The sequence below is a fragment of the Caretta caretta genome, chromosome 2 (genome assembly GCF_965140235.1).
Source record: "Caretta caretta isolate rCarCar2 chromosome 2, rCarCar1.hap1, whole genome shotgun sequence".
NCBI lineage: Eukaryota > Metazoa > Chordata > Testudines > Cheloniidae > Caretta > Caretta caretta.
The window spans coordinates 259616825-259644764 of record NC_134207.1 but is presented as its reverse complement, the minus strand read 5'-3'; the positions used below and the strand labels follow the sequence as shown (position 1 = coordinate 259644764).

The 27940-nt window shown below is 45.5% G+C and overlaps 1 protein-coding gene across 5 annotated transcripts in view; it reads left to right on the top strand.

The window, feature by feature from the left end:
• CRHR2 (corticotropin releasing hormone receptor 2) overlaps positions 1-27940 on the top strand; it is a 248542-nt gene that overhangs the window by 135985 nt on the left and 84617 nt on the right. For 4 of the 5 annotated variants that reach the window (XM_075126031.1, XM_048837460.2, XM_048837461.2 and 1 more), the window contains 2 exons: positions 8781-8866; positions 15395-15501. In XM_075126031.1, coding sequence (XP_074982132.1) covers positions 8781-8866; positions 15395-15501 — 193 coding nt within the window. Of the gene's footprint in view, positions 1-5923; positions 6023-8780; positions 8867-15394; positions 15502-27940 lie in introns of those variants that run through there. The other variant, XM_048837464.2, reaches the window with a different exon arrangement.

The following is a 27940-nucleotide window of genomic DNA, read 5'->3' as shown; positions in this document are numbered from 1 at the left end:
GACAGCCCAATATGAATGGGACCTATTTCAGGAATATTTGTTTGTTATACTACAGATAGTATAAGCTGCTACTTCATCTTCTTTTTCACTGCTTTTCACCTAAAGTACATGAAAAGTACCAAGGCTATGAGGCTGCTTTTTATCATGGTTTTGTGTCTCTGCTTTCCTGGTATTGTTTTGACATACTTCAGATGTGTCCTGTCCACCTGCAGATGTGACGTTTCTCGTTATTTCAGTCCGCAATCCATTGGGTTGTGTTTGCCTCCATGACTATAACACTCTCTGCTAGCTGACTGGATCTGTTTCCCAGGTCGCCTTGCATATTTTTTTCCACCTACCTTCTATTTCTTGTGTGCTATTTCCATCTGCCCTGTGGTTTGTGTTTGTAAATCCTGTAAAATGTTATTTGCTGATTCCATAGCCTGCGCCAATTTCAGAGCTGTTTCAAATGTTAACTGTCATCCAGACAGTAATCTCCTTTGCCTTTTTGTCATCATTAATGCCACAAACTAATCTGTCTCTTAGCACGTGTGTCAGGGACACACCGTAACTACAGTCTTGAGAGAGCTTCCTCGGTTCTGCCACAAATTCCGTTACTGTCTTCCTCCTGCCCTTGACCGAGAGTTAAACTTCAGTCGTTCTACTGTTTCACTAGGTGTTGGGTTGAAACATTTTTTAACAGATTTCCTAGCTCATCAAGCTTTTGTCTACAGGCTCTTCAGGGATTAACAGGTTTCTCGTTAAACTGTAAGTCTTGGTCCCTATGCTGTTGACTGTGATAGCTTTCTTTTTAGAACCATCTGAAATACCATTAGCAGTGGAAAAAATAAGCTCTTTCACGGTATTCTTCCCAAGTTTGGTGTGGTGGATTAAATCATGGTGAAATAGTCCCAAGGGTTGTAGTCATTTCCCATATGTTTGTAAGGGTTTGTAGGCCTGACTTACAGATGACTTCACAAATCTTTCTCTTTTTTTTTTCATTTTTGTAAGTTCAGCTCTGTCTCATCGCCATGTGTTGTAGTGTAAAACCATACATACGTCAGCCTTGTTAGGTATTAAGAGTCTTCGTTCAGGCCAGACATACACATATGTCTGCAGTAGCTCTGCAGGCACCCCACTTCCTGCCGTTGCCAACAACAAATACACCTAAAACTAGATAGCCACACATCTCCTGATTTAACTATCTGCCCACTCCCCCCAGTGGCTGTTTTTTTACACGCAAACAAGAAGGAGAATTGACAGCTATCAGCATTACCTGGGAAGAAGTGAAGATTGCAGCAAGAAACCATCAAAGATGGAGTGTCGTGGTGAAGGCCTTATGTTCCACATGGAATAGAGGCATATGGCAGTTAGTTTAAACTTTGTATTCTTGTTACTGAATGCCTGGTTTAGGGTGTTTTATTCCCTAAGGCAGATTAAGAGAGAGAAAGAGAGAGAGAGAGAGAGTGTGTGTGTGTGTGTGTGTGTGTGTGTGTGTATGTGTGCACGCCTACGCACCCTGTAGCCTAGTGGCTTGAGCACTGGCCTGGGCTGTGGGAGCCGCAGGTTCAGGTCCCTGGTCTGCCTGATTTGGAGTGATCTGGGATAAAATTCTCTGCTCTAAATCAAGAGAGTTGAACCTGAAACACCCATATTCCAGCCCAGTGCCCTAATCACTAGCTTATAGAATCGCTGTCACTAGTGGCAGTGTTGCCCCCTGAAGAGCTCAGTTGTGGAGCCCAAACTGTTGTTGTCCACTGCCTGGCTCCTGCTCCCAGCTGGGGCTCTGGTGTCTGTGTGGCCCCACTACTCAGCTCTGGATCCACCCTGGGCTTTCAGCTGCTCTGTCCTTCCACTCTCCAGCCTTCTCCTGGCTTGCAGTGTCCCTGTCCTGACCAGCATCTGAGCACCACCACTCCTGGCCCAATATCCGCAGAGGAGTGAAAGGGGGCGCCTGGCATGGGAACACAGAAGCTGGAGCCACAGGCGAGGGCCTTCCATTTGGCCTGATGGGTGTCCACTGTTCCTTCCTGGTCCCAACTAGGGGCTCTGCTGTAAAGGCAGACCCCGTATCTGGCTCTGGCTGGCCCTGGGCTCCTGGTAGTTCTGGCCCTTTCCCTCCTGGCTGCAGAGCGTCATTGGAACTGGCGGGACTGGGGGGCACTCAGGCAGGTCAGCATGGAAATGCTGCCGGCTGGGCAGGGAAACACAGTTGCTGGAGCCAGGTACCAGGGCCCATCCCTACTGCAGAGCCCTCAGTGGGGACCTGGATGGAGCAGCTAATGCCTGGCAGGCAAAACGGAAGGTCTTCGTGGACTGGATCTGGCTTACAGGGGACCCCCTCGGTGCCTCAGCCTGCCACAAACTGTCACCCCCGATCTGGAAACAAATATGTCTCCCTGAAACAGTTCGGTAACAATGTTCTGACCAGCTGTAGTTTTGAGGTCCTTCAAAATGGAAGGTGCTGTACAGCTAAGCCTCTGTTTCATTGCTGTTAGAGTACCTTCCCTTACTACTTCATACCCTGCTTTCAAATGGGATCACTTCCGGTTCCTAGACGAGTTTTCTTTATACTTGTCACAGGAACCGCTCGGGGAAGAAAATTGAAAAAAAATCACGTTTCTTCAACGATCATTTCCCTCATTAAGGGCCTTGTTTACGAGGGTCGTTACTTGCTAGGTCAAGGTTGATTTTCAGCTTTGTTAGCTGAACTTTAACCCATTGACATTAATAAAATAAATTTCTCTCTGAGAGCCGCATGTGACAAATGAAATAACATCTCCTAGGAATAGGTTTGGATCTTTGAAAAATACTTTACCTCCATGCCAGTGTCCTCTTGAGCCATCCTCCAGCAGGCAAGAAACCCTGTGAAATGGTTTTGTGGCTGATCAAGACAAGTGCATTTAAGCCGAGGGTCAAATATCTGAAGTATTTTTGTGCTCATTAGCTGGAAGTTTGTATGTGATTGGGGAGGATTTATGGTTAGGGATACTTCAATCAGGCCTTTGAATGAGTATGTAACTCCTACATCCATCATGTGCTCTTCTCTTTTGGGTACTTATATGGCCCCCCAGCTCTTTTTAATGCGTTCATCCTCACACACCCCTGTGAGGCAGGGCAATGCTATTATCCCCATATTTACAAGTGGGGAACCGAGGCACGGAAAAGGTTAAGTCACTTGTCCAAGGTCATTCTGGTAGATGAGGGAATTGAACTGGGGTCTCATCACACCCCAGGCTAGCACCCTAACTACCGGGCCATCCATCCTCTTAAGGGTTAAAGTTGATCCTACGCGATGATATTAGTTTCCAACCATTAATAAAGTTCTAGGATAAAATCCTAGTTCCATTGAAATCACTGGAAAAACTCCCAGTGATGTCAGTGGGGCTGGGATTTCACCCCCGGTGTCTCTGTGTTTCTACAATTTATTGCTTTTCCCTCAATAGCTATATTGGCTACTGTGGAGATACTGTGGTAATGGGGCCATAAATAGAAGGATGGAGGGGTGAGGTCTCAGGCGTGACTTTCTCTTTGCCTCTCTCTTCTTAAGGGAACGCAGAGATAATCTGCTGTAACTTTAACATTTTGCCCCCTGGGTGCACATGCCTGGCAACCCTTGAAGCCAGTGGCAGGCATGTGCAATACTGAAGGGGCTCCCAGCAGCACAGTACAGCAGGTGGTTTTATAGGGTCACTGCAGCTGCGGCAGCGAGCCCTGCTGGAGACTTCAGGCTTCGTCTACATGAGCTGATGGGTGGGAAGTTCAGCTTCCATAAGGAAAGCAAACTCTGATGCACTGTCCATCCTATAAGATACAAACGAACCTCTTCAGCTGTATGTTTAATGGTACATCTGTGTCCTGCGGCTGAGTTAACATTGCTCCTGGAGTCAGTTTTAACATAGGCAACCAAAAAGTGAGTGGGGCTGGCTGCGAGCGTGGCAGGACTATGGCAGCTGGGAGATGCTATTACTCACCATATCCCTGGTGCAGCCTCTGCTGGCAGAATTCTTACAGACCCCAGGGAAAACTTAAAGCTGCCTTGCCTGGGAGTTCACCGTCCCTGGGGACAAAAGCTCCTCTCTGACTGTCTCCCCCTAGCAGTGCAGGAGGGACATGGCACTTGAGGCCAGACTTTCAACTGAGCTTCTGCCTGGACTTATTGTTCATACCCAGAATGTGCAGAATGTTCATACCCAGATGTGGGTGCCTGCCATCTGCATTTTAAATATTCCAGCATCTGAACACGAGCAAGTGTAAGAATTTTCACTCATCCAGTGCATTGGGAGAAGTGGGTTTTGCAGCTGAAAAATCTCAGTCGGATATGAACAGGTATGAGAACCATTCAGTGCTTGCACCTACAAAGTGCGTGTGCAATGTTGTGTATTCACACACAGAGCCCGGAAGTGGAAATTCAAACCATTTAAGTGCTTCCCTAAAGACTTAAAGAATATTGTCTATTGCAATATGTTCAGGACACAGTTGTCCAAGCATCGCATAATTATTAAATCCAAAGCCAATTTTTTTTTCACACTGCACAAAATAGAAGTTCTCTGTGAGGATATGGTCATGTCAGGTTTCAGATTCCAAGCTCAATAGTCTTTTATTGTAGCACTACTCAAGAGGTGTGGTTTACAATTATTTACAAAGGAAAATGTACATGTTTTTACTGTCCTATAACTCAAAAATTGCCAAAGTTTTTGTTCAAACTTTCAGAAAATAAAACAAATGTACTGTAATCACCTTATGAGTACAGCATACACACAAATGTAAATAAAAAACATAAAATACTCTTTCTGGACATTGGAATGTAACACTACTTTATTTCTTAGAAATAACCCACAAGAAACCAAAAACAAACAAAACAGACTGCTCCCTAAGGCAAAGGGACCTACCTTGCCGTAGGCTGGCTCTTTGAAGACTGACTGACTGGAGCCCCAGATCACATGCTTCCCTACAACGCCCCTTAGCATGCAAGCAGGACCTGGAAACCCCTTCACTTAAAGTGATAGCTTGTAATTTTTAACACAATTTTCAATACACCCCAAATTCCTTTGGTCCAAAAATAAGCATGGAAAATTTCATCCCCAAAAGTGATTGTTTTCAGTACCTGTGTGTGAAAACAGAGGGTAATGGAATACTGTTATGTATCTTCTCAACCAGTGCCTGCTATAGTGATGGCTCATTCCCTCAGGTGTTCCCAGCTGGTGTCAGGTGCAGATACAGAAGGATAAAATTAACTTCCATTGACTCGTATAGTAAGGCCACTTCATACAATATATGCGTGCTGGAATGGAGAATAACGTGAATGCTTAGGTTGAGAGCTGAGTTCAGAGCTATAAAATCATCCTGCCTCATTGGCTTAATGCGCTGGCAGTGTTTCATACCCATTGTATCCAACCCTGTTGCTATGGGAGGAAGCAGTGAATCAGCACAAGTAGGTAGCCAAGTTTCAGCTGCATACGCACTGTGTGAAATTGAATGGTTTTCTACAAATGTAGCACATGCCATAAGCAAGGAGGTGATCCATTGTTTGTCACTTCACGCCCAGATTTGTGGCAAGTTTGTGTCTAGGTGTCATTTATTCCAGCTCTGTTGAACCCCATGAAAGTTGTCAGTAATGCAAACTAGCCATCAGCATCAACACAAGATTTCAGTAGCCATCCCGGGAGATTCCCCCCACCCCTGCATCACCTCTCAAATGATCATAAATGTGTTGTAACAAATACATGTGGATTCTAAGCCACATGTATTGCCCTTTGTGAACTATCCTATTGTTAACTTAGGTACTGGTAGGTTTAAAGAGACTCTTGGCATAAACTTCCATTATTTAAAAATACTAAAAAAGACCCAACCTATTCTGTCCTAGCAACTGCTTCAGTGATTTTTTTAAAGGCATTTTAAGCAGCATGTAAGCATTTGGGCTCTTGGTTTGCTCCTTATTCCCACCATCCATGCTGCACAGCTGTGTAACAGCTGGGCTGACCTGGCGCCATATGATGAAGACTAAAGGACAAAAGGAAGGATGGGGGTAAAGAGGAGAAAGGTGAGATGAGGAGATGATGCAGTTGCTTAGCTTTGTCCTGTGTGCATTTTAATGAATTGTCTATTCTTTATTTTATGCTTATCTAATTGTCAGTGTCTCTCTCATAGGCTATAGCCTGCAACAGACAAAGGGGGGAAATGTTGTCATTACACAACGCTTTTGTGTGGGGTGGGGAGGTGGATGAATTTATATACAATAAAATGGTTTGTACTTCAAAGCCATGTAGTTTCCTCTCAAGGTGCCACAGGATTATCTGGCGTATTCCCCAAAGCTAGAATAGACATGTGCTGTTTTGCACAGCCCTTAAGGCTATATTTCAAATGAACGTGAAATTGAATTTAGGAACTCATTTCTCGGCAAGGACTTCAAACATTTAATTTATTGGTACCCCTTCGGGAGTGGGGAGGAGGTGTGTGTGAGAGAGAGTTACTTTCACAGCACAGAATGGTGTCCAGTCCAGTGATGTGCTGAGCAGGAGCTCTGTAGTTCCGATAGGTGACACAATGCTTTTAAAATAAGGAGACCGGACGAACTGGCAAGTCATTCAGTGGAGGTCTGACAGGGACTAGGTGATATTATTATCTGCTTTCAGAGAAGTCAGTGAGGAGAAAGCAATTATATCAGAGGGGGGAACAAAAAAAACAGAGTGACTGGAGTCTGTATTGTGTTAACTCTCATTAACCAAATGGCGGCCTTTGAGACATCCAGAATGTTTGGGCAAAAAAGCAGAAGCAGCTTCGGCTTCATTCTGAGCCCGCTCAGGCCAGTTTTGTGCCAGCGTAACTCCACGGACTGCCATGCAGTTACTCCTCCTTTGCACCCATGTTCCCAAGTGGAGATTCAGACTCTTGCTGTGGGCGGTTTGTTTTCTAAAGGACGGCTGGCTGGGCCCGAACAACGCTCAATTAAAGCTGAAATCAATTCAGACAAAGTTCATGTGTTGTTTTCCCAGCCTCACTGAAATGTTGTTTTGTCCCCACTTGTGGCATCTCATGCAGCTGACTGCGAGAATTTTAATAACCAATGGGAAAGCCAGCTGGCCTGAATTCAGCCTGCGTGACTGATTTGTTAGGAAGGCCACAAAGCTTGATCCAAATCCTGACTCGTTGAGTCGTTTGCTTTATATGCTACTGTATAGGAAGGCAGCACGTAGGAAGAGTCAGTGGCTCCAAAGGAGTTAGGCCTTGTCTACACTACATATGTTTGGCTGGTGTAGCTATGTCAGCAGAGCTCCATAGTGTAGACAGGGCATATGCCAACTCAAGGAGGCTTTCCTGACAGTGTAGGACCACTACCTCCCTGAATGACGTTAGTTATGCTGACGGAAGCACTCTTCTGTTGGAGTAGTTGTGTCTATGCTGGGAGTTTTGTCATCATAACTATGTGAGCTAGAAGGTGTGGTTTTTTCACACTCCTGACTGACAGCTATGCCATCAAAACTTCGCAGTGTAGACCTGACCTTACTCCCAGTTTACACCAGTGTAAGGGAGAGGGGAACAAGGCCCTAGTATGTATAGTAACAATTTTGTAAACTACATGACACACTCCAAGTTGTGGCATTAGGCACCCAAACTTTCACTAACATTTTTGCACAATTTATTTAACCTCCTTTTCATAAGGCTGTGAGAGATATGGCAATTTCCTGCAGTATCCGTGGGAAACCTTACTGAATTGAGTTTAAGTATGTTCTGGGTCCATTGTATTTAATGAACGGTCTGTGTATTCTAATGGGTGGGATTGTATGTAAATTCTGTGGGGGGAGATGTGTTGTGAACCCTGGGAAGTGTTCTGAACTTCAAAGGACTGTACTGAGAACAATGTACCAGATGTGACTGGACTCTTGGGAGAAACAGTATCAAGCTGTTTGCTTCTGGAGTCTCTAGGGAGAGGTGAATGCAAACCCCTTACCTCCTGGCTATGCAAAAACCAACCTTTTGAAGCTATGATCTGAGGATGGGACCGCTGTCTGCTGATCATCTGTTCCCAGAGTCTCAATATCAAAGGTCCAACTGCATAAAAGAAAAACTAACCTATTCATGGGGGTGATAGTTCGGAGCTCAGGCTGTTAAGAACTTGTAACCACAGATAAACTCTGTGGTGGGGTTTGAAGGAATGACTCCTATCAGAGCCCATGTTGGAGTTGGTGGGTGATCTCTGGTAAACTAGTTAGCATGCATGGAAGTTTTATTGTTTTTAATGTTTTCTCTGTAATGCTTTCACCTTTAGTATAAATGTGCTTGCTTAGGAAGAGCTGTGTGGTAACTTGTAACTGCTGGCAATTGCAGCTGTTCATAGCCTTTGGAGAGAGAGCAAAGCATAGACGCTGGCCTGTTTACGCTGTCTGATTTACTGGGAATATTGCCGTGAAGGCAGCGAACTGTGCAGACTGGAAAAGTCCCAGTCAGGAAGGAGAGAGACAAAGGTCTCTGCTCAAAAGAGGTGACAGCTACGGAACCAGGAGCCTGGATGGCGTGCCCTCGAGGGACTGCAGAGGGGAGATACAGGCACAGGCAAAAATGTACCTTATTTTTAAGCTTCTTTTTTCTGTGTTCTTCACAGTCCTTTCCTGTCTTACTGAGTGTGGCAAGTTATCTATTCTGCAAAGCCCACAGAGACAGAATTCATTATTTATCCAGAGAAAACGCTCTCATTTAACATCTATACCTAGAAAGCTACCACCGTGGGTGGTTTTTTTTTGTTGTTGTTGGGTTTTTTTGGTTAACGTGTGCATTTATTTATTTATTTCGGTCCCTATTAGGAAACGCCTACAGAGAATGCATGGGAAATGGGACATGGGCTTCCAAGATCAACTACTCTCAGTGCGAACCTATTCTGGACGACAAGGTCTGTATCTCTCTTTCTCTCCATTTTTCTAGGTGTTGTCATTTTTATCAGCATACTGGAAAAGAAGGAGCGTCTTGTGGTTAAGGTGCTAGTCTGGGACTCGGGTGATGAGGATTCTATGTCCCAGTGGGACCTTAGGCAAGTCATTTACTGTATGTGTCAATTAAAAACGGGGAGGGTATAGTACCACTCCCATTCTTTGGTTATGTCTGCACTGCAACCAGTGGTGTGACGTCAGCACATGTAGACGTCCTCAAGCCAGCTTGCTCAAATAACAGCACTGAAGCCACAGCAGCACCGAATAGCCGCTCGAGCCCATATCCTGAGTCCTGGGTGGGTTCAGGGGCGCGCATGGGAATTTAAATGTGAACGTTTTTGGAGGGGCACATTAAACACACACTAAAGAAAGGTTCACGTGACACCACCACCCCCAGATTTCTCAGGACGTCTCTAACAGGGACACCCAGGAGCAGCTCCCCCGGGCAGCAGCACTCTCCCTGTCTCTTCCGTCCAGGGAGGAAGGAAACAGCAGAGCAACTGGCTGTCGGCTGAGCTCCTCCTCCCTACGCCCCTACATCTACAGCCTGCTGCTTTTCCTACCCTGCTGCTGCAGTCCCAGTGCTGCTGGCTGCTTTGCAGAGCCCCGCTGAGGTGAGTGGGGCGGGAGGGGTGGGTGTGTGAAGGCAGAGGCAACGAGGGACTCCAGCAGGGGGTGAGGAGCTCAGCTTTCTCCCTTCCCAGGCTGCAGGGACACATGGAGATTTTTTTTCAGGGGCGGGGGAGACCATGCCCTTGCTTGCCCCCCTCTCTGCACACCCTCTGGGTGGGTTTTTGCAGCCGATGCTGCCACGGCTTCCCTGCCATTGTTGCTCAAGCTAGTTCAGGAGTGTCAACACGTGCAGCCTAGACGTACCCTCAGTCTGTCTGGTCTGCTTAGACTGGAAGCTCTTTGGGGCAGGGACTGCCTCTGACTGCACGCTTGTGCGGTCCTTAGCACAATGGGGCCTGAATGTCGTTCGGGGCCAATAGCTGCCACTGTAATACTGTTGTTACTACGACTGCTGAACTAATCTATTCACTGCTACCTCATGGGTTTTTACCACCTGGTCCCGCAAGGTACATGGCCTCTTTCATTCCCAATCCTCAAGCTCATTTTATCATCAGCAGACACAGGGAGAGCCCACAATAATGGAGTCCTGTAATGGAAGGGTTGGACTGCACCTGCCTTTAGCAGAGCCAGCACACCCTGTAATACACGAGAGCTTACGGAAAGGTTATGCCTCTTTGTTGAATTTTACGGACTCTTTCAAGAAGGCTGGAAGCTTTGTGGGAAATCCTGTGTTCTCAGATTGGCAGCCTCGCCTCGTAGATGAAAGGGAAGTTCACCTTTGCACAGAGCACAGGTTCAGCGCCCATGTGCTAATTTAATCCTTTTTGTTTCTCCAACTTGTAGTTTGTAAGTGGTACCTAGGCTTTGTGCTAGCTCTCTGCCCAGGGGTGAATTTCACTTCAGAAGCACAGGGATTTACGGATACTACTTTGTTTTTTCTCTCCTTTCCTGGAGAGGTGCGAGGCCCTTTACAAACATATGCCAAGATGATGTCCCACCCACCTGAAGAGTTTATAATCTAAATTAGCCCTCATTCTAGCAAAGGAGAGAGGGCAGGGAGGGAAGCACCAAAAATATCTGGCTCATGTTCAGAATTCAGTTGTTCATTCCAACTTTTTGCTTTCGTTTAATGTGACTTGTGTGTTAAGATGGATTAAGAGCAGGTGTGAAAGCAAGAATAGACTGCACAGGACTCGCCGTATTGCCAACCCCAAGTATTCAACATTCATGAGTCAGATAGAGCTCCCAAAATTCTGAGAGTGCCTTAGAAACCATGATTTGTTTAAAAACATAAATAATAGGCTGCTTTTCATTTCCCTGTTGGTTGGTTTCCGAGCCTTTAGAGTATCCTCAGGTCACGTTTTTCAAGCTCTTCCCTGCAACCCTGTGGGCTAGACACTTACATTTATTTTAAAAATGAACCCTGAGCTTCTCTCACATCCCATGACTCCAGGAACTGGGGCCTGAAGAAAAGCATTGCATATTGTGAGACCTGCTAACGCAGCAGGAGAGGTGTTAGTGGTGGTAAGCTCGGGAAAGGAGGTGAGCTTTAAGGCAGAAATTGGAGCTGGCATGGGAGAGTATGTCTGTCGTGCCATCACGGGAGGTGATTTGCACTAGTAGTGCAGTCACAACCCATGACTTTTGTAGACCTATCCTGAGACTGACTGGCGCACTGGACGGGGGGGACAGTTCAAGGCATCGAGGGTGGCATAAGGAAAAATCAGTCACCAGTGGAAGGAGACAAGGGACTCATTAAGATTTAAAGGAGTGAGTAGAGCCTAGTGCACCGGGAGAGAGGGTAGGTAAGAACAGATGTTCAGATGGAGGCGGGAACAAAGCCTTGAAGGTGATTTTAGTGCAAGAAATATGTTTCCTTTAACTTAGGTCAGGCAGGTGTGGTGCACTCAAGCCCAAATACTAATGTTTGCTGTTCCTGTCCAGGGAAACACATTCTGAACCCACTTCTCCTTTTTCTTGCATGACTTTGAACAATTAACATCCTCGTAAAGGCAAATGCAGATGAGCTTTGTTTGCAGGGATTGGATAGGTGTTGCCACTGCAGTTGGGGATTTTCTCCTTTGCTGTTTGCTTTAAAATCCTACAGCTATGATAATACGGTAAAACTTTTTAAACATATTCCTTAAGTATATGAAAGCTGTGATTTCCCCGCCCCGCTCCCACTCCCCAGAACTTTCTGTGTTTGCAGAAGCTTAAAAACTCATTTAGTAGATCCTTAAAGGGTTATGACAAACTTTACAAGTATTAAAGTTTATGAATATTCCTGAAATACCTAACGGGCGCTCAGGTGTCAGAATAAAACTTGGGTTGATTTGTGAAAAAATGTGTTCCCCACAGATTCCTTGTAATCCTCTTTTTGATTAAAAGTGAGGTGCACCCACATGCATTCCCTATTGTTACTGAATAATCATAACAGATACCACAGATTGGCGAGTTGGTGCCAAGTGACCGCATCCATTAATCTGTTTTTAATATAAAAAGGTGCCATTTTCAGACCTGGATGCTTAGGCTAAATCCTTATCGTCAAAGCAGGCTGGGCCCTGATTCTTCAAATGTGACTGGTGCACCAGGAGCAGAACTGGAAACCCTCAGAGCCAAAAGCAGAAGCTGCTACAGCTTTTGCTAAAGCTAGCTCCTAGCTGGGGCAGTAACAGACACAGGGAGCAGCGGGGAGAGGGGTGGCCTTTAGCACACACTCACGAGGGCGTTCCACAAACACACATGCTTAACTTTTCTCTCAGGAATAGTCCCATTGAAGTGGGGCCCCTTATGTAAATAGGGATGGCTAGCGCATCATACTCTGGCCACTCAATTTCCAAATTCCCCCTGGGTGATGGGCAGTGCCCCTCTCCCTGCACTTTTGGGTGACCAGGAGTCCTTATCAACTGATGACTGTTCGGTAGCATCCCGGGAAGTTGATATATGGTTTTAGCTCAGCAGGTTTGCACCTCATGGAAACCTTCCCCATACCTGGCCCAAAGTAACATTCTCATTCGCAGGCCATGCGAGAGTGCACAAGGCGCTGTAAAAGGGGGACTTTCTGTGGCTGCACCTGCGCACAGGGCATGTCTGGTTTTGATCTGCATACGCTTGGCGGGCGACCATGTTCTGACATTGCTAAGAGAGAAGGGATGAGAAGTAGCTGCTTTAGGAGACAGAGCAGGAGCCAACAAATGTGGCTGTGTATCAAAATGGGATGTCAAAGCCCCCAGGAGCTTAAAGGAATATTTTGGGAGAAAATACAGAAGCCTTGAGTTAGCATAGACAACTGGGCTCCTAGTTTCCTTTGTCTCACAGGTCAATTCAAACCAGCCCTTCAAGGGATTCTAGAAAATTTGTGTGTTGTGTGCAGTAAGACCAAGGCAGCAGACAGCGTCAGCACTAACAGTCAGGGCTCCTAGACATGATAGTTCAGTGCAGGTACAGGATGAAATCTAGACTGACCAGACACTCTGCAAAGCCTGCAAAGGGGTTCAGTAGGGAATCTGCTAGAGATACCTGCCCTTTCTGCAGGAACTATCTGGGGCTCAACCAGCAGAAAATGAGATCAGGGTGGGGAGATGTGCTCAGTTAAGAGGAGCTCGGTTACAGGCAGATGTTGAGTCATTGGCCATGATGGTTTGGAGAGATTAGGGAATCAGACTCCAGCTGGGACAGGGAGAGTCTCTTGAAGGAAGAAAGAAGTCTAGCGTTTATTTGAACTCTGACTGTAAAGAGACCATTTGGACCAGCCCTGTGAATCCAAGACACTGAATTGGTTGTCCTGCACCTGGTCCCAGTTTAACTGATAGAGGCTGACTTGAAACAATGTAGCTATATGTGCAGCATGACCACATTATCGGTAATGATTGTCACTATGTCATATCAGCCAATCGGTCCCATTCTAGTGTGTGTAGCATGAGCTGTTCCTATCTGGTCGACATGGCTGATAGGTCATGGCCATGTTGCTCTGTATATCACGTGACTCTTTATCCACTTGTTAGTGTTAGGAGCTGCCTCATGAGCTAGCAGCAGGATTTTATCCTGGTAACTTCAGAAGTGCAAAACTGACATCAGCTACTTGAACTGAAGACATAATCTGTCTGGCAGCAGCAGTAGATTGTTATCCTCTATGTGAGCAAGACATTGGGAAGGGCGGGGTTGGGGCTGCAACATAGAGTTTACAAATGTGGTACATTAGCAGAGCTTTCATTGGCTGCTGGGTGGGTTATGTTGTCTGTAGGAAAAAAATTGTCAGCATTTCTGCAGCACTGGTTCTGTTGCTCCCGTTTCTACACATGATGTAGGGTGACCAGACAGCAAATGTGAAAAATCGGGACGGGGTGGGGGGTAATAGGAGCCTATGTCAGAAAAAGCCCCCAAATATCAAGACTGGCCCGATAAAATTGGGACATCTGGTCACCCTAACATGATGTGAACTCTAGCATAGGCGGACGGTGGGTGGCTTTCCCATCACAGCAGCCCAGTGTGGTACAAGCACTAATATCATGCGTCTCTCTACGGGTTCTGAGTTTGCCTTGGGGAAAAAATCACCGACAGCAAAGGTGGTCCTTTTTCCTCTCCAGTGCCAGTGTTTGAAAAGGGAGTTCCTATATCCGATGAAGCGAGCTGTAGCTCACGAAAGCTCATGTTCAAATAAATTGGTTAGTCTCTCAGGTGCCACAGGTACTCCTTTTCTTTTTGCGTATTTATAAAGTTTGTCTTCAAACCTGTAACTGTAACTGTAATATGTGCAAAGTTAAAATAATAGGCATGACGCAAATGAGATGAGTAATATCTAATTTACAATGTAAGCTCTTCTGGGCAGGAGGAAATATTATATTATTTCCAGAAAGTGCTTAGCACTCAAATGGCATTTAAGCAAAAAACTTACAAACTCGATGAAAAATTGGAACAAAAGGAAAATGTTTCTCTTTATTTTAAGATTTTTTCAGTGGAAAATCCTTGCTGGTTTTCTACCAGTGCTACTGTACATTTTAATACTGCATTCCTAATACCTGCTAGCATGGGGTATGGGCTGCTTTTTTCTGACTGCAGCTCACAGACTGTCAATCTTTTATGTATTTGTTGTCAGAATTAATTAGTTAAACACAAAACTAATCCCCTTGATTTCAATGGGCGTATTAATGTGCTTAAAACTAGACCCGTGTTTGCAGGATCAGGGCCTAGCTGATTTATTCTTACAATACCAGTGACAGAGAGAAATGTACATTAAAGTTTTCCTCAGAGCAAGTCTCTGTCAAAACTGGGTGTAGAATTTGGGGGCTCCCAATCCTGTGCTCAGATCACCAGATTCCAGCTCTTTCAAATCTTTATGAATTAAAATACAAGCTTGAAGGATCAGGCCCTTAGTTTGCAAAGTGCTTCAGTGACACAGAATATTATTTATTATTATTTATTTTTATGAGACAACTTTAACCATTAGAATTAATATTAGGGAAACCAGCCTGACCTTAACACTGGCTACTGAACAAATAATATCTGGACATCTAACAAAGAAAATTAATTTTGCTGTCTCGTTTCCTGTCGGAATCATGAGAAGTTTGTCTTTCCAGAGTCATGCCTTTGACGCCCTGGCTGGCTTTAAGGTGTGAAGATTTAAGCAGTATAAGCCAGGTAACACTGAATCCTATTGAAATTCCACAGAAAAGTTCTGTTTGGCCAGATCTATATGGAAAAAATTCCAAACTGAAACATACGTTGTGGTTAGAAGAACTGCATTTTATGTCTGGACAATATGCTTGGCTAATCCATAAACTGTAGCCCTTGGGTTATTATAATAACATCATCTTAAAATCAAGAAAAGTAATTATAGTTTCCTAAACTGATTAACTGTTCCTTAATGTCAGTGCTCAGAGACTCATGCTGATTTAATCCTGTTATCTCTTTACCTCCAGAGGAAGTATGCACTCCATTACAAGATTGCTCTCATCATAAACTACCTGGGGCACTGTATATCTATAGGAGCGCTTATTGTTGCCTTTATGCTTTTCTTGTGCTTGCGGTGAGTAATCTATTCATATTTGGTTAATTTTCTTGGGTGTGTGACGATCTCATGTTACTCAGTCTCTCTGATAACCTCCCCCGGATTGTGTATGGTGTTGAAAAACTCTATAGATCTAATTCTTCTCACTGTGTATGCAGTTTCCATTGATTAGTGAACATATAATACATCAGTGATGTGCTACTGCTCTGAGGGCTAAGACCCCTATTTATATTCAGAAGTAAAACTGAATGATTTAATGCTACAGCAGAGAACCTGTGAATGCAAAGAACCCTTGATAAGGGAAGGATACGTGAGCTGGTATTTGAGTGGGTCAGCTTGCAAATTGCTATGCAAATGCATGGAAATGAGGCGTGTTACATGCTAGCCGATGAGTAAGAGCCTGATCCAAAGTCCTCTGGGGTCAGTGGGAGTCTTTCCTTTGACTCCAGTGGGTTTTGGATCAGGTTTTACTTGTTCCATCACCCCCGTTAGATGGGATGAAAACTCGCTAAGTGTTTGGGATTGTCACCCCCAGTGACTAGCCTGCAAAGAATAAACCTTGATCCTAATTGCAGCTCCCCTGGCTCTTGTACTGGCTCTCAGAGGAAGCACTATACATTGGCACTTGAGAGAGAGATGCAGGAGCCTGCCCGTGAAAAAGAAGGGAGCCTCCCACTCAGGATCCTGGGACTGGACTAAATCTCTGTTTTGGTCACATGTGTTGTCCTTTGACGAAAACCCTTGCTAGCACCATCCGTGTTCATTTCTGCTAAGTCCCTCCACCAGCCTAGCCAGCTTTCTGAATGGATGTGCGCATAATCATCTGCATGCGGTCAGGAGCTGCATGTGCGAACTGGGCGTGAGCCAATTAACTCAGTGGAGTCTTTCCATTGACTTCAGTGGATCAAGCCCACCAGGACAACTATCAACTTCCTTCGCCTTTTACAGTGCTCAGAAATTATCCTTCTCCCATTGAAATCCTTAGGAGTTCACCTAAACAGGGACTGTGCATAAACTGAATAAGGACCTTTGGATTTCTCTTCTGTGTAGGTTCTTATACCACCATCATCACTGGGCAGCCAGGGCCCCAGACTAAGGGGAGGTGAGTCACTGAAACCAGATACGAGCTCTGCTCTGGGAGCTGGGAGCAGGAGAAGTTACTACCATGAGAGCAAGGCCCGGGGAGAGGATATGGGACTTCTGGGGGACACATGTGCTGGGGGAGAAACAGTTGAAAATTACCACTGGTTAATTTTACGTCATTGACTGTTTTCAACTGGGAGCCATAGTTGTGTGTGGTTTTTGTAGGGATTACGTGATGGACATGAAGGGATGCAGATGGCGTGAGTTAACATTGCTGCAGAATTTGGCCTATCATATTGCAGAGCCTACTCAAGGCCCTGCTTTTGGGCCACCCTACAGAGAGCAACAAATGTATCAACATCTGACCCATCATCTTCCCCTGCCCTTCCCTCCCACCCCCAAAATTCTTTCATGGAACATCCATACTTGAGTAGTGGAAGAAAAAACATTAACGTCCAATATATCTGAGAGCTCTCCAAGAAGGGAATCTGACATTTCAACCTTCCAGACTCTTTCTTTATTGTTTCGATATCACTGATCACCATAATGTCTGGGCACCTTGCTTAATTTATAGCTAATAAAAGATGCAAATAGTTCATTTTAACTACATTCCCTTTCTGAATCTAAATCTTTTATAAATGCCTAAGTAAATAAGGAAGCCTCAGTTAGATAATTATTTATAAATGTATAATTTGCCTAGCTTCTAATATAGAAGTAACCTAGTTGCTCTCTTCTAAATTAGTTTTTTGCCTTGTAAACCTTGAGTACAACCCTTAAGCCCAGCAATCAACTTCAGGGTTTTGAATTAAAAATGATGGCAGTATTTTACTGGGTTCTGTTCTCGATAGTCTCTTATACCATGTTCATCACTGTAGTATCTGCTTTCTTTATAGATGCCATGAATTAATATATTACCTAATACTAAAGTGTCTTAAAATGATCATCCAATGTACCATACAGCACATATCTGGGTTATTTTAGTATCAAAAGTCCCTACGAACATTGCACCAGATCCTTGGGGGGGAGGGATAACTCAGTGGTTTGAGCATTGGCCTGCTAAACTCAGGGTTGTGAGTTCAATCCTTAAGGGGGCCATTTAGGGATCGGGGCAAAAATTGGGGATTGGTCCTGCTTTGAGCAGGCAGTTGGACTAGATGACCTCCTGAGGTCCCTTCCAACCCTGATATTTTATGATTCTTGGCTGGTGTAAATCAACATTAAGCTCCATTGATCTCAGTGGTGCTGCCCTCAGAGCCGCTGAGGATCTGGTCCATTGTCCATGATCCAGGTTCCTGTTGTGCAGCTGTTCTTTTTTTTTTTTTTTACCCCCAAATTATCTCACACATTTTCCCTAAAAATTTATTCTACAAGCAAAACAGCAATGGCTTTTTTCTGGGGTTTTTTTATTTATTTCTTTATTTATTTATTCTGGGTGTATGAGGGCACTGATTAGATAGGAAAAATAAGGGAACTCAGAATATTCTTTCATAAAATAAGCAGGACTACATGCTACAAACAGCAGTAGAACCATCAGCCAGAACCAGACCTAATCATTTCTAGCTGTCTTTCTCTTCTCCCCTTCCCCCTCCCAAGCCATGTCCTTAGCTCTGTGACCCTCCTTACTTTGGCATGCCTGCTCCCAAGCCACAGTTGCCATGGAAGGAAGGCTCCCATGGATGGGGAGTACGCTGTGGAGCTGCTGCTCCATCTTCTCACCCCAAGTCTGTCAGCTCTTCCTTTGCTCTGGCAGGGCAGGTAGAAGGGAGCATCAGTCCCAAAGCTAGTAGTGGACTCACAAGTCATTACTACCTGATGACTCTTTAATGGCCTGTGTGAAATAGGCTGGGAACTGTCAAGTGAGTACCCAGTGAACCAGATGTCCCTATCCGAGATGCCAATGCTCTAACTGGCAAAGAGGTTAAACTACCATCTCATTCCTTAAGGTGGTCCCTCAAGGTCCCGGCTGAGGCAGCGCCGGGTAAACCTGTGCTGTTTTATGGGCAGAGCAGCGGACCTCCTTCCCTGGTGCTGCCAGTCTGACATCTGTTCACGAGGAATAATAGCCATTTAAAAGAAGCAGCAGGCTCTCTCTGCAGGGGCCAGGTGCATTTGTTCCATGCTGCTCGTCTTCTGCAGTGTGCTTTGGAGTATGACTCATTGCCGATTGCATGGTGCCTTGCTACCACGTTAACGCAAAGGCTGCATATTCTAGGCACGGATATTAAAGGCCTAAGTCATCCCTCTGCAGACACAGATCCTACCCACACATAACTAAGTGCAGAAGCCATTAAAGCTGGGTTTTTCCACTAGAGGAATCATTTTAGAAGACAGCATTCATGCAAAAAGAAATATAATGAGTTGGTATGTATCCCTTTGCTGTTGATCAGAAGGGAAAATCTCCTAATTTCTACTCATTAAAATGTGGTTAATAGTACCCTGAACCATGGTGTGATGGTTCTGCTAAGCAGGTGATGACAGTTGCCGTCAGCCCCTTTCCCCGCTGCACATCCCCTTCCTCCTGGCGAGGTGAGGGGAAAGATCCTGAACTGGGAAGTGGCCAGGCTCTGAGAGCATAGGGTTGCCAAGCATCTGTTTTTTGACTGGAACCGTTAAAAGTCCAGTTAGCAGTGCAGTGTGGGCCCGGGGCTAAACTGCCTGACCTGGCTCCGTGTAGCTCCCGAAAGTGGCCGTCAGGTTCCTGCAGTTCCTAGGCGCATGCCATCCCTAGGGAACCACGACCAATGGGAGCTGTGGGGGCAGCACCTGCGGGTGCAAGGGCAGCGTGCGGCGCCTCCCTGGCCGCCCATGTGCCTAGGGACCACAGGAACCTGGTGTCTGCTTTCTGGGAGCCACGGTAAGCGCTGCCGGGACCCAACACCCCCTCCCACACCCCAACCCCCTGCCCCAGCCTGGAGTCCCCTCCTGCACCCAAACATCCTCCCTCATACCTCAACTCACTGCCCCTGCCTTGAGCCCCCTCCTGCACCCCAAACCTCTCATCCCCAGCCCCACCCCAGAACCCACATCCCCAGCCAGAGCCCTCACCTCCCGTACTCCAAGCCCCAGCCTGGAGCCCTCTCCTGCACCCTGAACCCCTCATTTCTGGCCCTACCCAGAGCCTGCACCCCCAGCCCAGAGCCCATACCCCCCCCGCTCTGCAACTCACTGCCCCAGCCCGGTGAAAGTGAGTGAGTGAGGGTGGGGGAGAGTGAGTGATGGAGGGAGGGGGGATGGAGCGAGCGCGGGGCGGGACCTCGGAAAAATGGTGGGGCCTCGGGGAAGGGCGGGGCAAGGGTGTTCAGTTTTGTGCGATTAGAAAGTTGGCAACCCTATGAGAGCAGCAGCTTCCCGGGTAGCCCGGAGCTGGAGAGAAGCTGAATTCGAAGCAGAATCCTCAGGAACCATATGCAGAGCTGCGTGTGGACCAGGCTGTGACTGGGTGCAAGTCTGCGTGGGACTTGGGGGGGAGCAGCAGCGGCTGCGCAAGGAGCCAGTGGGGAGGGGCCCCAATGAGAGAGACTAACTGGGCCTGGCTTAGAAACCCGCAAGCTCCTATTTGTTTGACTGGAGACTGGACTGTTGCGGGCACCCCAGGCACTCGGCCTGAAGAGTCCCATCTCCACTGGACTGCCATAGGGGCCCAAACCAGAGCCGCTATTGCTCACCTGGAGCTGTCACTGTTTATGCCTCTGTGCCAGGGTATTTGCACCTTTCCCTTTCCTACCAGCCCTGGTAAATGACCCTTTCCCTTCGCAATGTGTCTGAGTGGTTTTGGGGACCCAGCAGGGCTAGCACCTACGATGCTTGCCTTCAAGTGGTAGTACACCTGACATGTGACGGGCCCCCTAAGGGGTTTGGCAATCATTTAACTCCCTTGTAAAATGCTTTCCTTCCTGTAATACCAGGATGCTGTGAAAGCTTGCAGCTAGACAGCTGTCAGTGACCATTATTAGCACTCACCAACCCCGTCGCCATGATCACTGAGACCCGATGGCCAGGAACCAATGTTGTTATAACTTTTGCTCTGAGGAAAGCCTGCATCTTTGCTGTGCCAAGTGTGGATGGTAAAAATCTGTGAATTTTAAGAACTCTAGGTGGAAAAGGGAAAACATGAGCTTGTGTTGAATGAGTCAAGCTACAGGTTTTACATGAAAATGAGGAAAATCTTAATGCACTCATTATATAAGTGCAGCCTTGTAATATTATAATGAGGATTTATCAGCCCAGGCACAAAAATCTTCTTGAGACCACCCTTCATGCTGTGGTGGTGACTGGGGGGGGGAGGGAGGAGGTTTTGCTTGCCTGACAAAGTTACTGACCTGGGGCAAACAGAAGTTTACAAGGTTGGTGTAAGTGTAGCCAGGCTGTCCAGTGGTTGAAATAAGATGCTTTAAGTATTTGTAGAGCTGGTCTCATTTTTTCTAACTTTCAAATTTTTCCCTTTTTTTTTTTTCAAAATATTTTTCAAATGTTTTTCATGAAAATGTTTACTGGTTTTCAGCCAGCTCTAAGTGTCTGTGGGTATGTCTGCACTAAAATAAAAGACCCACAGCGTTTCTGCAGCTGGCCTGGTCAGTGGGCTCAGGCTGCGGAAATAAAAATTGCAATGTAGACATTAGGGCTCGGGTAGACATGCGCTCAGCAGTCTGGGCTCTGAAACCCCACGAGGGGACTAACCAAGATTCCTTTAGCTCCTGTGGTAGGAGCCTGTGTTTTTGGAAGAAGAAGCGTCCAAATCTCCATTCCCCCAAGTCACATGAGTACCTTTGACTGTCTCTTGATCCCATAGGCTGCTGAGAAACCTCTGCCAGCTGATGAAGTATCGCTGGTAAGGATGAAAGAGGATGATTAAGTGGCATACAGAAACCAGTCACGGGAGAGGTAGCGCGTCCCTGCAGAGATGGCTTAATAACATGGAGTACGATGACATTGCAGTAGCAAATGCTGAACACCGGGGAATTTACCAGATTGCACAGAGCCCTTGCACAATTAATACCGACTGAGACTTAAAAGTTCACCGCATTTGATGTGATCATAGCAGTATAGGCTCAGACATTTACGCATCTGAATATACCTTTCTGTACTCATGCTTGCAAGGGAAAAGAGCAATTCCCTGTGATGAATGCAATGTAGCAGGTGTGTGCATTATTCCATTCTCTCACTAACCTCATTTAATCCACTTCTGCCTGCCAGTTATCACAGCAGGGCATGAAAAATGAAAAATACTCTTAAATGGTAACTTAAACAAGTGGCATATTTGAGACTGTATTGCAAAAGCTGGCAGTGCCGAGATGTGTTAAAAAGATGCTTGGGGACAGGCTGAAGCTGAGCACTCAGAGTGTAGGTTTGAGAATGCAGAATTCTGCACTCTCCATTATGCATTTATGTTAAAGGTTCCCCTCCTGCTGCAAGACTGAAGGAAAGATCTCTGCAAAGAAACGCTACCTAAGTAGATACTAGAGAGGCGTTGTTACAGCCTTTTTTGGTAGGGAACGAAAGAGCTGAAGTTCCTATAGTACATAAGCTGCGGAGTGGTCCAGTGGCCAGGGCGCTGATCTGGGAAACCTGATTGCTAGTACTTGCTCTGCCACATACCTACTCTGCGACCTTGGGCAACTCACTGTCTTTTTCTTTCCTCTCCCATCCTTTGTCTGTCTAGACTGTACGTTTCTCAGGGCGGGAATTGCCTCTTATTATGTACAGCACTTAGCACAGTGGGGTTCCAATGAGACTTGGGGTATCTAGGTCCTACAGTAATACAAATCATGAATAGTGTAAATATGCAGGGCTGTGAGAGTGGACTACAAGCTCTTATAAGCCAAATCTAAAACAAGCCGCTTTTTTTTAAAACTTCCCTGTTATTGCTAACGCTGGTTCAGCTCTACGGGTATTAGCAACACTGGGAGCCCCAGCATAGCCAGGGGTGCCAGCCTTTTAAGCACCATATTGAATAGGTCTGCTTTGTGCAAGATTAGATTACTCATTTCCTAAAATGCCAGCAGCCCATCTACACCAGTCCTCCCTCTGTTGCTAATAACCATGGAGGTAAACTAGTCTTGGAAATGCTGGGAAAGTTTCTGAAATATTTCCCTATTGTCGACAAAGTTGAAATTTCAGTTTTTACCAGGATAGTGGGAAGGGTAAATCAGCACCTGTGAGCATCATTTACTTTACAAAAGACAGTAACATAAGGCAGTGGTTCTCTACTGGGGTACGCGTACCCCTGGGGGTACACAGAGGTCTTCCAGAGGGTACATCAACTCATCTAGACGTTTGCCTCGTTTTACAACAGGCTACATAAAAAGCACTCGTGAAGTCAGTACAAACTAAAATTTCATACAGACAATGACTTCTTTATGCCGCTCTATATACTGAAATGTAAATACAATATTTATATTCCAATAGATTGATTTTAGAATTACATGGTAAAAATGAGAAAGTCAGCCATTTTTCAGTAGTCGTGTGCTGTGATACTTTTGTATTTTTGTCTAAGCAAGTAGTTTTTAAGTGAGGTGAAACTTGGGTATTTGAGACAAATCAGACTCCTGAAAGGGGTGCAGTAGTCTGGGAAGGTTGTGAGCCAATGACATAAGGTATTTATGAAAAGAGTAACCAGAATGAATATTTTCAAACCTGGGTCCCTAAAATTAGACACTTAAGTAGAAAAGTCCTGATTTTTTCCCCAGAAATGTTGAGCACTTGCAGCTCTCATTGACGTCAGTGTAAATGTAATGTAGATGTTCAGTGTATGTGTGCACACAGTTTTCTATTTTATCTAATCTAATTTTAGGGTTTTGTCCTGCCACCCATCATCATAGTATCTGGATGCCTTCCAAGTAAAATTAAGAGCAATTGCAAAGTCCCTGTTGGACTCTACAACACTCTGGCACTTCTCCCTTTATGGGGTAAAAAAAAAAAAATCTACTTACGGTATTTGTTGCTTGTTTTATTTGCCTGATTTATTTGTGTTAGTGTTTCAATTTTATTTTGCAGGGTGTGTTTGAGTCACTGGGGTATCAGTGTGAAGAATTACCTTGAACAAATTTCTTCTGCAGCCCTTTAAAATTGTGCCATATTTTTAGTAGAAATCATAAGACAGATGATGACACATGCAAGAATTTTCTGGGACGTGTGTGTGTCTATATAAAAACATGAGATGTTATCATATAATTAGTGATGTACTTACTGGGAGCAAAAAAACATCATCTGTGCAATCACTGCTTCAGTATTAAATTAACTTTCTCTGATCCATTTCTGCACAGAACGAGGAAAGGATAATGAAGCAGTGCCATGCCATGCACTCAGATGCAGCACATTAAGTCAGCTATGGGACAAAATCAGCCTCAGTGTTAGCATACTGAATTTCCAGCTTTACAGCTTGTCTAGTCCAGCTTTATAAATCATGCTTTCTAAAAATACATGGTAATGGCTTCTACCTGGACTGGTGACTACAGTGTACGGCAACAGTGTAAGGTATTAGATAAGTCTTTTGGAGTACACCCATTAATGCTGCCTATATGACCCTGATACGTTAAAACTCCTTACACACTTTGTGATTACAAAAATTGAGAGTTTGGAGGAAGTGTCAGGATTTTGCAGTGCCATAGTTTCTGCTCAGTAGAGTTACTTAGGCCATTTCAGTAGTGTTGGTTTGCTTTGAATAGATCATGACCCTGGTTCAGCACTGAACATAAGCAGCTGCTTGAGTCCTTCTCTATTCAGCAAACCACTTACACGCACTCTGAAGTGCTGTGCTGAGTTGGGGACTGTGTTCCCAGGCTGATCACTCGTGCGGCGACTGTGAACGTGTTTTCTTAGCATTTCCCATTGTAAAAATCCATCTGTTTGGGAATTGCTACTGGAGCCGTACTCCTCTCTTGGACTGTGTAAGATATGCCTGAACTATGGGGAAGATTGAAAGGCAATTTAACCCTTTCATTTCCAGAGAGCAGAAACCCTCAATGTATAGCCATCCTCAAAGGTCTGTACTGCTGCATTCCTCATTATTCACCATCCTTCACTGTCCTCCTGGCTGTTGGCACATAGCTTCTTCCTATTGCATACATGGCCCTGTGCTCTCCTATTGGCTGTCACGGAGAGCCCTCCGCTCTTCTGGGTTTCCTTGCCTGGCTTCTTAGCTCCTGACCCATTCCTCTGCACATGCTTCAGGGTTCCAGTTCTATGCCTTCTTTCCTCCCAGCTGCTCCTGTTCCTTTCTTTCCTCCACTCCTCCTCCTGCCTGAGATTGCCTCCCAACCTTCAGGCCCAGAAAATTAAAATCAAGAGCGAGGGGGTGAATCTGGATAAGCATAAGCATGATAGTTACACAGCCACAATTTGAGACATTGGGAATCAGAAAAACCAGAAAGTGATCAGTGGATCAGACCATGAACTAGGCCAACTTTATGTGAGAACTCTATACCATGGAACAAGTGCACGTGAAGGCATTTCCTGTCATGCATAGAGGACTGGAGCCAGTATTTTTATCAAATCCCTAGATTCTTCCCTTTTTAAAATTCCATTTTTCTTCCCTTCCTTTCTTTGTGTGCATTTTATACTGTAGGTTTACTGAACATACCCACTATTTTGTAAGTTAATTTTCTTGTTTTGTTTCCCGCATTTGCCAAAATCCAAAACTCTAATTCTTTTTTTTCACAAATATCCAGGGGAGAAAAATCTTCAATAAAGATAACAACCTTGAAAGACTTAAACTCATGATTAAATAACCAAACAAAACGAAAATAGAATTAAAGTACTTAATCACATAATTAAGGCTGTGTGTCTGTCACAGAGGTCACAATTTCCGTGACCTTCCATGGCCTCCGGGACTTCTGCAGTGGCCAGTGTGGCTGACCCCAGGGCCACCCAAGTAGCTGGCCCCAGGGCTAGCTACTCAGGCGGTCCTGAGGACAGGCACACGGGGTGCTGCTGGAGCGGCCCCGCAGCCAACCACTTGCGCGGCCCCCAGCCAGCCACACCGGCAGCTGCTGGGGTGGCCACAGGCAGCTGGTCCAGGGACCTCAAGAGCAGCAGTCCCGGGGGCGGCCATGGCAGCCACTGCTCGGTGGCCCCCAACAGCTGCCCCCAGGGACCATCTGAGCAGTGGCTAGTGTGGCTGGTCCTGGTGGTAGGGTTGCCAACTTTCTAATAGCACAAAACCAAACATCTCAGCCCCTCCCCCTGTAGACACACACTGCCCCCCCCCTTACCCTCCAGGGCAAGGAGAGGGCAAGGAAGAAACTGTAGCTGCCCCCTGGGGCAGGCCAGTTTCACATGTCACCACTTGCTCAGGACAGTGCTCCTATGTACAGTGCCACCCAGCCCTCCAGTGCTCTGCACTATTGCTAATAATAAACATTTACAGTCATCTAGTGCTACAGTTGTTCTTCGTCTTGCATTGTTTACACGGACATTTCAAAACTCGGAGTAATAGTGTCCGAGTCTTAACATGTGAAGTCCAAAACAGTGCACAAACTGCATGTGGCGATTAAGAATCAGCTAGAATGCAGAAGAAATGAGCTTCAGAAAAGGCAGCAGAGCTCAGGTCCTGTTCGCTGGGAGTGGTTTAAAATACTGTAAATATGAAGTATGTTGAGCCCTGGCCTGTGTGCGTGTTGCAACTGAACCCAAGCCTTGTTTAGTATTAGTCTATTTACATATTAACCCTTGACTTGACTGTCTCCCTCTCCCTTCCTCCTGCACATTAAGCTCTAACCTCAGTAATTGGCCCATTATTCTCCTGCAATAAAGTATCCAGAGTGAGCATCTGCAGTGCTTCCCACATGGCTCCCCAGCCTTACATTTGGGAATATTTCTGTTCTTCTAGGTAACTGTCACCAACATGGCCATTTTCCTTTCAAACCACCCAGATGCTTTCCCCATCTTCAAGCTGTTAGGGGTACCAGAATACACAGACAGATCAGAACATATATACCCTGGGGAAATCCCAGTGTACTCGAGGATGTGCACACAGGCTAAAGAAAGTAGTGGACCAAAACAGGTGTTGAGCCTGGGAAAGGGATGGATTTGAAGGCAGCCTTCTCAATCTGAGCCATTTATGGTTTGCCCATTAGCTTAGAAAAAGCTCAAGAGGCCAGAGTTCCATCTGTGAAGTGGCTTATTAAATATTGCTGAAGACTTCCACTAGCAGCTTGTAACATTCAGCAAACGCGAAAGTCCAGCAGAGCTCTGTTTGGTTTCTCCTGCCAAATTTTTCATGGCAGACTTTTCAACAGATGCTTTAATTGGTCATCATTATTAATGGAACAGTACATGAATTAATAGGAGGCTACCAGGCGCCTTCAGTAAAGTCATTGTTTTCAATTAATTCCATGCAGATGATTCTATTAATTCAACTAGCTTTCTACATCACCAGCACATTAGTATGATTGCTAATTTTAATTATGTGTGTCCTCACTGAATCAGGCTCATTTGAAAACAAGGGCTTCACAGGTTCCGTATTAAAACCACAAATGTATGGATACAATGATGGGGGGAACCGGGAATGAATTAAAATAATATGTGTGTGATACAAACATTATTATGTAAATCCTTTTTAGGGGTCTGATTCTGAGCCATTGAACTTAATGGGAGCTTTCCCATTGATTTCAACAGCTGCAGGAAAGGCCTGTACAGAAATAGTATAGTCATTTTGTTCCCAACCCAGAGGGTATGCCAAGTAATAGTGGGTTTGCCAACCCTGGCTTCACTTTTCCTCATAAAATTTAGGTCAGTTAGATGTCTTAAATGCCTGATTGTGGCTTTTGCATCAGCCAGCCTGATACTCTGCCATCTACCCATCTTGAAGATGGACTGGAAGAATTTTGAGTGCGTTATGCTTGCATTTATTAGCAGTTTTGTGGGCACCGAAAATCCTTGTTAAGGCACTCAGCGCAGTGCAGGACATTGTAAATATAACATAGGTGGAAAAGAAGGAATCCAGGTGGGAGCATAAAAAATGGACAGGATTCTTTTTAGTGAAATAAAAAAAGTAATTAGTATTTCAGCAAAGAGGGAAATAATATATTACTGCGGCTAACATGAAACACATGCCTGCCTTTACCTCAATCGCTTTGCCTTTATGGGTATGGGTATGCAGCCAAAGTTGAGCATGGGCTGGCTTACCCGGGCAACCTTGAGTCCAGCTAGTGTGGGTAACAATAGCATAAGAACATAACAACGGCCATACTGGGTCAGACCAAAGGTCCATCTAGCCCAGTATCCTGTCTTCCGACAGTGGCCAGTGCCAGGTGCCCCAGAGGGAATGAACAGAACAGGTCATCATCAAGTGATCCATCCCCTGTTGCCCATTCCCAGCTTCTGACAAACAGAGGCTTGGGACACCATCCCTGCCCATCCTGGCTAATAGCCATTG